The sequence below is a fragment of the Lissotriton helveticus genome, chromosome 1_1, assembly GCF_964261635.1.
Source record: "Lissotriton helveticus chromosome 1_1, aLisHel1.1, whole genome shotgun sequence".
Taxonomy (NCBI): domain Eukaryota; kingdom Metazoa; phylum Chordata; class Amphibia; order Caudata; family Salamandridae; genus Lissotriton; species Lissotriton helveticus.
Window position 1 is genome coordinate 72,842,033 of NC_136057.1, and position 12,813 is coordinate 72,854,845.

The window sequence follows — 12,813 nt, forward strand, 5'->3', positions numbered from 1 at the left end:
CTCTGAAATAAAATCCATAATGTCAAACGCCTTGTTGCAGTTAGACCTTAAGGGCCATAGCAAGCTTGATGTTCCAACCTTGTTTTCTGAAACTACAGGCGCACTGGGTGAATTGTTCATGGTTCGCCCAGCACGCTTGAGGGGTAACCTAAGAGCTGGGCCTACAGGCAATGCAGGATGGTTTTCTTCTGCTTGCCGCTCTTCTAAACGGGACTTAATTAATGCAGTGAAAGCTAAGGATCCTGCCCGAATTAGACTTGCGAGAAAAAACTACAGAAGGGCTATACTGCAGGCAAGGGGCAACCACGAGACACAACTTTGGAATGACCTAAAGTTGGCTAGCTCTAGGAAAGACCCCAAAGGTTTTTGGGACTTGCTGAGAGCAAGGGACAAACCCATAGACTCTCTGCTAACTTGTAATATAACTGGTGAAGTATGGTTTAACCACTTTTCCGGGCTCTATTCTCAATCAATGGGCCCGACTAATAGCATGCTGTCACAGTCCCTTAGCGACTATACAGAACCCTACGAGGTCAACCTTTTCTCGCCTAAGGAAGTAATGGGAGCGATCAAGCGCCTGGTCTTAAATAAGGCCGCGGGACCTGACGGCATCCCAGGTGATCTGCTTCGGGTCAATCCAGCTGAGTGGGGGATACTTATTGCTTCCCTCTTGAACAATGGCTTGAACGGGGGAACCTCCCGGACTCACGGAAGGGCGCAGAGGTCGTCCCGATTTTCAAGAAAGGAAGTCGGGACGACCCTGCTAATTATCGCCCCATAAGTCTCCTAGACTCTACCCAGAAGGTGGCCGGTAAGGTAGTTCTGGGAAGGGTCACACAGTGGATAGAGGAGAAGCAAATTCTCTCAGACTTTCAGGCTGGTTTCAGATCCGGCATGGGGACCATCGAACAGTCATTCCGGCTATTGATGATCTACTGGAAAGTGGTTGTACTGGGCAAGGGCAGTCTGTACCTTGCTTTTATAGATTTGCGGACTGCCTTTGACCTGGTCCCACGTACCCAACTTTGGAGTGTTCTTGATGCCCTGGGCATTCCTCATTATTTACTTAATCTTCTTATAAAGCTCCACGAAGACAACTTCGCGCAGATCAGGTGGGGTAACCAGGGTCAAAAAACGCCACGTATTCCTGTAAATAGGGGTGTCCACCAGGGTTGTGTGCTAGCCCCTACTCTGTTCTCTTTATATGTCAACGGAGTGGTGGAGCACCTGTTAAAATATCCAGCAGATGCACCCTCACTGGCGGGCAGGAAAATACCCACCCTACTATTTGTAGATGATATCTCCAAAATTCCAGTAGGCCTACAAAGTCTTCTAACTAATTTTAAGGCCTTTTGTGACTTAAGGGGACTTGTTATTAACGCAGAGAAAACTAAATTCTTGGTCTTAAACCCGCCAAAGAAGTCTATCAACCCACCCTCCTTGGACTCTGTCCCACTTGAGAGGGTTAAGGAGTTCAACTACTTAGGCATTCGTCTTTGTGATTCCATGAGTTGGAAACCCCACCGCCAAAAAATGCTGCTGACTCACAAGAGGGTGGCGGGGACCCTCCTCAAGGAACAACGCGCTTCATCTCTAAAACCCATTGCTCCAGTACTCGACATCTATAGGGCCAGAGCGGTGAGCGCAGCTTTGTATGGGGCAGAGCTGTGGGGTGTGCAGAACGTAGACTCCCTGTCCAGATCAGAAAATAAATTCCACAAATACCTTATGGGTCTCCTGTATAGTACACCGTCCTTCCCACTCCTCTTAGATGCAGGTACTCGGCCCATTAGTGATCTGGCGAGACTGCGCCCCCTTCTTCTGTGGGCACGAATTTGGAGGGTCCCAGAATTGTCCAGTTATGCAGAGGGCCTTAATGATCTCCTTTCCTCACCAGGTTGGCCCAAGGTGCGTTGGCTAAAGGAGATCAAGCGCCTCCTTTGTGACCTGGGTCTCGAAGATGCTTGGCTCAGCAGATCTGCCCCGCCCAAGTTAATCCTGAAGAAGCCATACTGGACCTGGGTGACTAATGGCAGAAATAGTAAGGTCAATCTTTGCAAAACAAGTGTGGAATTTTTGATGGTCAAGGAGGTGCCCCTATGTGAACCATACATGGATACGATCTCAAAACCTTGGGACAGGGCGTTATACTTTAAATTCAGGGTGGGCTTACTTCCAGTGGGTAAAATAACTGCCAGTTGGAAGGTTCCTGCACAGACGACTTCTTATTGCCCCTTCTGTGTGAACAGGACCGAGTCAGTCCCCCACCTACTATTTGAATGCCCCGCCTATGCAGCTCCACGTGCCAAATGGCTGAAACCGCTCTGTAGGAGTCTTGGTACTAGATCACATAAAGAAGCATTACGAATCCTAAGATCTGATCCTCGTCCGCTGTTTGCATGTGGCCTGGCCAAATTTTTAGGTTGGGCTTGGCGTCTTAGATCTTCTAGGCTTCTGTACCTCGCTTAAGTACCTATTTTAGCTTGTCTTCATGTGCAAAATTTTTCCTTGTTTACTATGAAATATATGTTAATATTTATGCACTGAACCTTTTACTGTTTTTATCTAATTTTGTACTGCTTTTTAAGATATATGATATCGAAATAAAGCTTGTTACAACAGCAAAGCGACGTACAGCGCTGCCATGTGTAACATTGTTGTAAATGCAGCCCTGGATGGGTCATGGATGGAGGGCGGGATGAATGTCTGGATTAAAGAGTCCTTGGTACAAGGCCGAGTCTTACGGTTGTCTCTGCTACTCACCGGCCCTAACGCATGTCTTTGTTTTTTCTTCTTTAACACAGAAACGTTCCTTGCTGACTTAGGTAAGTTACATAAATCCAATAAATAAAGATTTCACATGATTTATTTTTCTCAAAGTTGTTTCTAACTTCATAATTTCTGTTTCACTTTAGAATTTTACGAACGCGTCAAATGCTTTGAATGTAAGTAAAACAATAGAGGCTGAAGAGGGAACCGGTAACTGATGTGATGATCATAATAAGTAGCAGGGTGGGGTCTACTTTGTACTTGTGTTTTTATTCAGTTCATCAAATCTGCTTCTATGGCTGGCTATGGCTTTTGACTGGATTAGATGCCATTGCATCATTCCATAAAGATGGATAAACTAAGGGGCATCTTTACAACGAGGGGGCATATTACCAAGGACAAGCGATAATTATCGCTAAACGCGCTTAGCACGTTTTTCATTATCGCCGTTTATCGCTGGAATACATCACCGTGTTAGCGGCGTATCAGCAATGCTTAGCTCGCGGGCGATGTAAAATCCTGCTTTAGGCGGCGATAACCGGCAACAACATTGGAAATGCAGTGATAATTGTACATCACTACTGAACAGCGTGGTAATAGGCAAATGTGCACTTAATCATTCAATCCACCTCCCATGCAAATAATGGTTAAGTCAAGAATAAAGCTGGTGTTAAAATCCTGCGATAACCCCACTTGGCGCAATTTTTTTATCGCGTTGCGGGTCCGGGCTTGCATTGTAAATAGTGAGTACTTGTGTCAGCGACTGTTTCCATGTAGGTTTACGGAGGAACGCCCACTTTGAATGTCATTAACGATAATAATCGCTGACATGCAAAGTGGAGAAAAGGCGGCTGCTAACTCAAGGAAACACGCGTTAGCTGGTCCTTGATAATAGAGCAATATTTGAATCACCACTTTTGGGCCAAAAACGACAGCTAAAGCAGCGAAATTGGGCTTGATAATATGCCTCGAAGTGTGGAGCGTGGCTTTAGCCTCCTTGGCTTCATGGCGTGCTACTCCACTTCAGAAACGCAGGGTTGCACCATATTTACAAAAGCATAGTGCAGCTCTGCATTTCCCCCTGTGCTGGCGCTAAATTTAGCAGCTTAGCGCCAACGCAGGAACCCTTGAACCCTGGTGCAAGGGTATCTGCTTTGAGGGGAAGATTGTTTATGTTCAGGAAGGTCCCCCTTCCTGCACAAAAACAATCTTTAAATGGTGTTTTGCAATTTCTATGTGTGCTGCTTAATGCAGCACATATGGAAGTTACAAAATGTAATTTCTTTTAATGATTGTTTATGTGCACAAAGGGACTCCTTCCTGCACATAAATATTCAATGGCCTTTTGCTGTTTCTATGTGTGCTGCACAACGCAGCACACATGGAAACAGCAAAAACGAGGAGACATTAAACATTTCTCCTCGTTTCACCTATTTAAGACCAGGTTTTCCCTGGTCTTAATTTTGGCGCTGCCTTATATTTATGCCACCCTTGTAAATAGGGGTCAGCGTCAAAATCAATGGGTTTTTGCGGTCTAAATCCCACCGCAACACCAATTGCCCTCCTTTCACTCTAAGTACAGCATGAAAGGGGGCCTTATTTACAAGGCAGCGTTGATCCACGTTAAGTGGCTTATAGCTGGCTTGTAAATATGGTGAAGCACAAATCGCCGTAGGAACGCCACTAAAAGTGATGTGCCTGAGGCGTTAGGGGTTTGTAAATATGCCCCCAAGATTCAGCAATCTCAAACTCTGGTCCTTCCAAGGGCCTTTCTGTTGCTGTGACGTACCAGGGGGAGGCGTCGCTCACTGCTGGAGAGGTCACATGATGCAGCTCACCGTCACAAGAAGGCGACACGACTCACCAGGCTCACACCAGACCAATGAACAGAGAGAGCCGAGCCAAAGCTCTGCCATGGCTGCAAGAGCACGTTCCTCAACCAAGCCTTGAAAATATTGGTCATATAAATCATGGGACAAACATCATATAAAATTACAATAAACTTTCTTTAAGATTTAAAAATAATAAGGAAGCGTTTATCCTTAGTATACCAGATTTTATCACTACATTCAGAATTATGTTTTTTTGAAATAGTTTTCAAACATGAACTTAGAAGCATCCCCCCCACAATCCGCTCTCAGATGAAAATGTCATTAAAGTTTCAGCGCTCTGTCCATCATCTCCTTGTGTTTGCTTTAATTATTTGTAGCCATGCTGCAAATCATTGTCAAAGTCAACAATGCCCATGCTGTGCAGCATTAACAAAAGGCATCTGGCTCGAGCCCGACTTGATCTTTCAGGGTGGTGCCACCTCTAGCTCACACAATAACAGGAAGGGCAGATAACTCACATAGATCACCTACACTGACAGGGAGGTGACAACTCCCCTTGTAACAAGCATTGGCAATGCCAATAGGTCTCGCCTTTCAGACTATTAGCTCTGCTAATGCCTTTTGTTAATGCTGCACAGCATGGGCATTGATGACTTTGACAAACTTTTCAGACACTCACCCCAGTCACAGATCTAGGTTGAATCCATCATCATTCTTCAGTTCACTTTACCACCCTAGTTCAGACACAGCTATATGCATATTATTCTTGACCCTGTGGCTCATGGGAAAAGTCCAGCCCGCACTGCAAAGCCATATCTTCCATGGACCGGTAAGAAGCCTCCTGGGACCAGTTTAGAGGCTAACAGCCCTCATCAGCCAGGCTAGCTTGAATCCAGTGGCAACATGAGCAAGGGACCCACATCTGGACATACCCTGCCAACTTAGGGTGAGCAAAGCAAACACAAGATGATGGACGGAGTGCTGAAACTTTTCAGACACTCACCACCCAGTCACAGATCTGGGTTGAATCCATCATCTTTCTTTAGCTCCTTTTGCCACACCGGTTCAGACCCAGCTATATGCAAATCAGTCTTGACCCTGTGCCAAGTGGAAATAAGCATCCTGGGACCAGTTTTCGGGATAACAGCCTTCATCAGCCAGGCTAGCTTGAATCCAGTGGCAAAGTGAGCAAGGGACCCATGTCTGGGCATACCCTGCCAACTTAGGGTGAACAAAGCAAACACAAGGAGATGATGGACGGAACGCTGACACTTTTCAGACACTCACCCCCAGTCACAGATCAGGGTTGAATCCATCATCATTCTTTAGCTCACTTCGCCACTTCAGTTCAGACCCAGGTATATGAAAATCAGTCTTGACTCCTCATGGGAAGAGTCTAGCCCGAACTGCCAAGCCATGTTTTCCCTGGACCAGAAACAAGCAGCCTGGGACCGGTTTTGGGGTAATACTCCTCATCAGCCAGGCTAGCTTGAATCCAGTGGCCAAGTGAGCAAGAGACTCACGTCTGAGCATACCCTGCCACACTTAGGGCGAACAAAGCAAACATGTGCTTTAGTTACCCCTGATGAAGGGCTATGTATGCCTATATGCATTGGGTTACCCAGGATGTTCAGCTAATTCCGATATGCCATGAAAAAGTCCTAGATGGGCATTTTTTGACTTGTAAAGACAGGAATGATGCTGTTCCTAATATGAACGTGAAAAACATGGAGAAAATGCATTAACATAATGATTATGACTGAAATATTGGATTCTTGCTTCTTGATTTCTGCAATTCTTTACATGGCTGTGCCACTTGATCATAAATGGTGACAAGGCACCAGACACCTTTGAAATCATTTATTTGTGCTACCGGGGCATATCACACTTCAAGCTAGCACGTAAACGTTTGGCACTAAGCGTCCTTAAAAAGTTGTTTACATTGAGAAAAATAGGAATGCATGTTATCAATTTCCTGACACACAGAGATGTGTGCCATGTCGACTCTTCAGTTTTGTCTGCACCAAGACACGCCGGCTACAGTGGCCGTGTGCCTGTACTTGGTGAGGCGTCCCTTAGGGTGGCACAATTTGTGCTGAATCCTTAGAGAATCTTTTTAACCTGAAGGCCCTTGACAACAGAGGTAACTTTTACTAGGAACTTATATGTGAGTTACAGGGGTGCCAATTGTGGAATAGGTTTACGGAAAAAACAATGGTATTGGGAATCTAGCTAGCAGGGACCCAGTACTCTACACTCAACGTTGCATCAAAAGCCAAGCTAAAGGTCGGGGGAGGGTACTGCAACAGAAACCCACTTTCCTACAATTAAGGTCAAGACTGATTTTCATATGGCTGGGTCCAAACTGGGTAGCGTGGTGAGCATAAAAACGATGGATTAAACCTCAGATCTGTGACTTGGATTGAATGTCCAGCATTCCATTCATCATCTGTTCTTTTTTCTTTTGTTTCCCTAAGTGGGAAAGGTATGACCAAAAATGGGTCCTGGGCACACCGTGCCACTGAATTCAAGCTATCCAGGCTGATGAAGGTTGTTACCCCGAAACTGGTCCCAAGATATTTGTTTCCGGTCAATGGAGGACATTGCCTGGCAGTTCGGTCTGGACTGTTCCCATTGGACACAGGGTCAAGACTGATTTGCATATGGGTGGGTCCAAACTGGAGTGGTGCAGTGAGCAAACAAACAATGGATTAAACCCAGATCTGTGATTGGGGGTGAATGTTTACTTTGCTGAGCATTTCGTCCATCATCTGTTCTACTTGTAACTTACAGTGAAGTTACCCAGTTGCTTATGTGGGCTGGCCTATCGACAAATGATGCCTGCTGGAGTGGGTGGAAGACAAATGTAAATGACAACATCGGTCGAATGGATGTAGTCTGGCCGAATATCTCTAAAAACAATTGTGCTATTCAAAAAACGTTATTAAAACCAAAAGGTCTTGGCCACCGCAAGACCTAAAAAAGCTAACTGCTCTGGCATTGGCTGCCAGCGTCTTGCCTTTGCCAAAGCTTTTTGCTATAATGTTTTATCTAGGTTGAATAGATGAATAGAGAGGCTTGCAAAGTTAGATTGATAGAGAGGTTTGTTTAAATAGATAGTATTGCATAGATAGATAGACGGTTGCATAGATAGAGATGGTTGCATTAATAAATAGAGAGGATTGGATAGAAAAATAGATAGATAATTTCACCTAAAAAATATAATAATTAAATGGCTATATAAGCATGACATACAAGAGCATTGAAAGCAAACTAGAAAGCTATACAAACAGGATACAGAATAAATTGGTTTATAATTATAACGGTAGAACCCAATTAAAATACATACCAGCATGACATACATGAGTGCAGTTATAAATACACATCATTGCTTGCAAGATGAAAATATAACTTTATAAAGAACAGTTTCAAATGGACACAACTTGGTTTGCTGTGAAATAGCAGCAAGCAAATAAACAAAGGCCAATCCAAAAGGAATGTACTACACCATTAGCGATAAAGACATGAACGATAAAGCTAGAGCATGCACTGTGCTCACATGAAGAGCTGATAGAAAGTGTCCTTCTATCTCAAAGTCAACATTTAAGTAATATATGGGATAAAGTACACCCTGCCTTACTTTATAAGGATACTATAATTCACGAAGGAGTTTGATGACTATATAGAGGAATGAGGCCGAAGACCCAGTACCTTTATAAGGGTATGGAACAAGATATGACTTGCAATATCCTTTCATATATGCAAAGGGGTACATTATCTATATAATACACTGTCACACCATCTCCTTTCTCACAAACTACATAAATACTTATAGCATAGCTCTCTCATATAAAAGAGAGAGTATGTTTGCAAATATACAGAATACAAATTAGAGGGGGATATTTACTAATTTGTAATGCAATGCAAAGTTGCCTAAAAGGGAGACAGCAGAAATGCCCCATATTAACTCAAATATGACACATTTATGATATCCCCTAGTGCTGCTGCAATCCTGCCCTACGCCATCACCGGCAGGATTGTTTTTTGTGCAGGAAGAGACACTTTCCTGCTCAAAAACACTCCTTAAAGATATTTCTCCTCATTATGCCTATTTCAGGGACGCGTAGCATTTTGGTACAATCCCAGGTTTCCTCACCTTAGTAAATCTGGAATTACGTCAAAATCCATGAGTTTGTGTAGGAGCGCCGAGGTTTGACCAATCGAACGCCTCTCTGATGCAAAGTACCACACGACCGTGCTATGATCGGCAGCCTGTGACTTCTTTAGGAAAATCCCACGCAATGGAAATCTGATTTGCGTGGCTTTGTACATCATAAATAGCATTTTGCGCCATGGCTGCGCCTAAAAAGTGGCCCTTCCACGACACACAATGGTAGGAAATCTAGCCCTGAATCTCTAGTGCAAAATTATACTCACTAGAAAAGCTATTAGATATTTGTTGGAAAAGACATTAAAATCGGTTTGTTACAAGTCTTAAAACGATAAAAAAAAAACAGTAGTAGCTCGGAATGTGTAGAAACATGCAATAAAATTCTAACTTTTTTATGATTATATAAGGAGTACAAAAAACAAATATGTTGCCATAAATATCTCCTTTCTGCTTGTCACTGCAAGCTAGAAAAACAACAACATTTTATATGTCTTTAAACAGCTGCCTTAATTATGCTTCATGAGCCAACCTGCCTTTGCCCTCGACTGCTGAATCTGGCAGCAGCCATATTGAGATCAGAACTCAACTGTAATAAGTTATTACAGCTTTGTGCTGATATTATTTCTTTATAATCGGCGACAGGTTGAGTCACGTATCGCAAATTATAGAGAAATTAGAGACCTGTTTTTATCCACTTCATTATAATAAAGTAAAACCAAAAACACTGGCATCGAAGGGAACTACCTTGAGTGCGGAGGTGCTCCGTCTGAAGGAGCAAAATGTGGTCCCTCAAAGTGAAGTTTGCCGGGGACTGAAGTAGGCTAATTGCTCCGTGCTCTGTGCTGTAGTGAGTGGAAGCAAAATAGGAATGACACAACAACAGACCAATGGATGAAGAAAGAAGTCTTAAAGCCCCTTTTAAATCAGTATATTACACATATATTTTTAGTAGGTTTAGGAAAATCCATATGTCTTCACAAATGCAAGTCTTGAAATTTTGCCACTTATGGTGCAACGAACGAACCACAACTTGCACTCCCACTGCTTATGGCCTCAAATAGTACATCACTCATGGCATGTAATATGACATCATTGATGACAAAACTAATGACATCATTGATGATGACTCAGTGGAAAACCTTTGTAAACAACTTCACCATTACAGGACATAGCTTGTAAGTATCAGGGCCGACTCCATTTCATGTTTCCATGGCAAGCCCCTGAAACCCAACTCTCTAGGTGTTTTCTATACAGAAGCTGTTCTCAAACCTACCACAACAGATAATCTGCACTGTGTATTTCCTTTGGCTGCACATAGTAGAGACAGCCTGCAGGGCCTCACAGGCCAGGCTCTCAGCACCAGCTTCCACGGGCAGTCTTTGGTTTACCACAGTAGACGGTGGGGTGAAGGGTGTCACCTTTTGCCTGTCCCTTCCAACCATCTTTCATGAGTGTTTAACCTTCACAGTGGACAACCTTTCATTGTCTTCAGTAGGGGTTAGATAACTTGTCTAAAAGTTGTCTAAGGCATGAGTGCGGTGCAGTGCCTGGATTCTGGCAGGTTTAGTGCCCCACCCTCCAAAGGTGTTTGACCACCATTATTCACTGCCTTCAACTGTACATGCTCAGTACGTGAAGCTTTCCCAACTGTTGAAATGCTGGGTGGATAGTAACTTGGCGGTACTGCCTTAGACGGGAAACAAACTGTTCGAGGCATGTGGGCTGCTGAATTCATATCTTAGCATAGATCGCCGCCTAGTGTTGGGTCCGGATGATTGCACCTTGTTGTCCTGGAAGAGTCTTCAAAGTATCACGAGATAGGTGACTCCTCCCCTGGACTACAGTGAGCTTGGGCATCTTCTCCATCCTTAGATTGTTTTTTTCCGCCATTGGGTTCGGATGTTATTCCTCTACTCCTACTTTGGAACCGAAACTAAACTACTTTCTAAGGCCAAAAGGCCTTCTACTTCGACGGAATTGTTCTCGTTTGGTACTTCTTGACTCGACCAAACTTTCCATCTCGATCCGGGCCGTTGGGCCTTTCGATGCCACGTGGGTCTGCTGTCAATGGAAAGGAGCCGGTTCAAAAGGTGCCCACAATGCCACTCCAAATTCTCGCATACTGACAAACATACAGTATGCAACAAGTGCTTATCAAGGGAGCACAATGTAGAAAATTGCCCAGCGTGTACCCAATTCTGTTCGAAGAAGACCATCCGGAATCGACGGGGCGCTAGGCAAGAGATGCAGCGGCCAGCACCGGAACCGGAGAACATCTTTGATGATGAACACGACCTCCCAGAAGCGGCAGACTCGGATCTAGAAATTGTCACCGTTGAGGACCAGTCGGACTCCGATGACCAGATCACGCCGGGGCAAAACGTGAGTGCCCAGCCCCCAACACCGCTTATCCCACAAGATAAGGCTCCGTTCGAAGCATCGCCTAAAGGCCTTAGCCGAGATCGACAAGCTCCTTCAGAAGCCCCACCTTCCGGCTCGGCTCCGAAGCCCAAAACCAGGCCTTCTGATAGCCCAGGACCGAGGACCACTTTCCCCGAGAAGGTTGTTGACCCCAAGATGGTTGTCGAACCAAAGGTCGTCGAACCAAAAAAGGTCGACGAACCAAAGGTCGTCGAACCGACGAAGGTTGTTGAACCAAAGGTCGTCGAACCGAAGAAGGTGGTCGAACCAAAGAAAGTCGTCCAACCCAAAAAGGTTCTCGAGCCGAAAGCTATCAAGCCAAAGAAGAGCCTCGAACCAAAATGGGTCATCGATCCAAAAAGAACACCCGACACAAAGAAGGACGTCGATCCTAAAAAGAGTGTTGATCAACAAAAACAGGATCACACTACAAAGCCCGCGAGCCGAAAAAAGCCATTAACTCGACCAAAAACACTGAGCCGAAAAAGGCCGTCTAGCATAAAAAACATATCGAACCAACAGCTCCGGTCGATCCAAAACAGGTTGTCCAGCCAAAAAAGGTCGCCGAACCTAAATAGACTGTTAAACCAACAAAGGAAGTCGAACCGAGAAAGGTTACCGACCCGAAAGCAACTGCCGAGCCGAAAAAAGCTCCACAACCAAAGGCCCTCGAGTCAAAGACTCACAAACAAGTCACTAAGCCAAAAACATCGGCACCAAAGCCATGGACAGTCGAGGAAGAATTCTTCCATCCTGATCCAGTGAGTGAGGAACAACCTAAACTGTATATAGACCCTGAAACAGGACACGTTACAGTTTGCCACCTGAAAAAGAGACCATTGGACACGGACACTCCTTCCCCGGTTTCTCCAAAGAAAAAAGACTCCGGGACATCTCCCTTAAGGCCTTTTACTCCTCCTCCTTTCTTTCCTAATATGTCTTTTGTGCCCTACTCTCCTACACATTCAGATTATAATGATGGAGATAACATGGGGGAAGAGCCTCAGGATAATTTTAATGAACCAGAGGATCCTGATGCACAGGATGACACATGGGATGACCATTTTGATTCATTTGACCCACAAACCATCACAGACACCCCCCCCATACTCTACAAAGCCGTCGCCTACTGACAACACCATTGTTTGTAACCAACTGCTGGATAGGGCAGCAAAATACCACAATGTCGACATGCACACTGACCCAATAGAAGAAGATTTTCTATTTGACACTTTTCCTACTTCTGAGAAAATTGTCAGGACACTTCCTATGTTAAAAGGGGTACTAAAACACGCACCAGACATATTCAAAGATACAACCAGAGCATGTGTACTCAATCCCACGATTGAGAAGAAATATAAAGCGGCCCCTACAGACCCTACTTATATTAAATCCCATTTGCCTTTAGAGTCACTAGTAGTAGCGAACGCTCGAAAGAGAGCTAACTCAAAAACCACAGGTGATGCTCCCCTCCTGACAAAGAGTCTAAGATATTAGAAGCCTCAGGCAAAAGAGTAGCCTCACAAGCTGCTAATTCATGGAGGATTGCGAACACACAAGCTCTACTAGCACGCTATGATAGAGCACATTACAATCAACTTGAAAGTTTACTGTAACACC

The 12,813-nt window shown here is 44.5% G+C and overlaps 1 protein-coding gene across 1 annotated transcript in view; it reads left to right on the plus strand.

Annotated features, from left to right (window-relative positions):
- Positions 1-12,813, plus strand: part of LOC144767623 (E3 ubiquitin-protein ligase TRIM11-like) — a 178,074-nt gene that overhangs the window by 141,497 nt on the left and 23,764 nt on the right. Inside the window, exons 6-7 of the mRNA XM_078651028.1 lie at positions 2,805-2,825; positions 2,916-2,945. Coding sequence (XP_078507154.1) covers positions 2,805-2,825; positions 2,916-2,945 — 51 coding nt within the window. The remainder of the gene's footprint in view (positions 1-2,804; positions 2,826-2,915; positions 2,946-12,813) is intronic.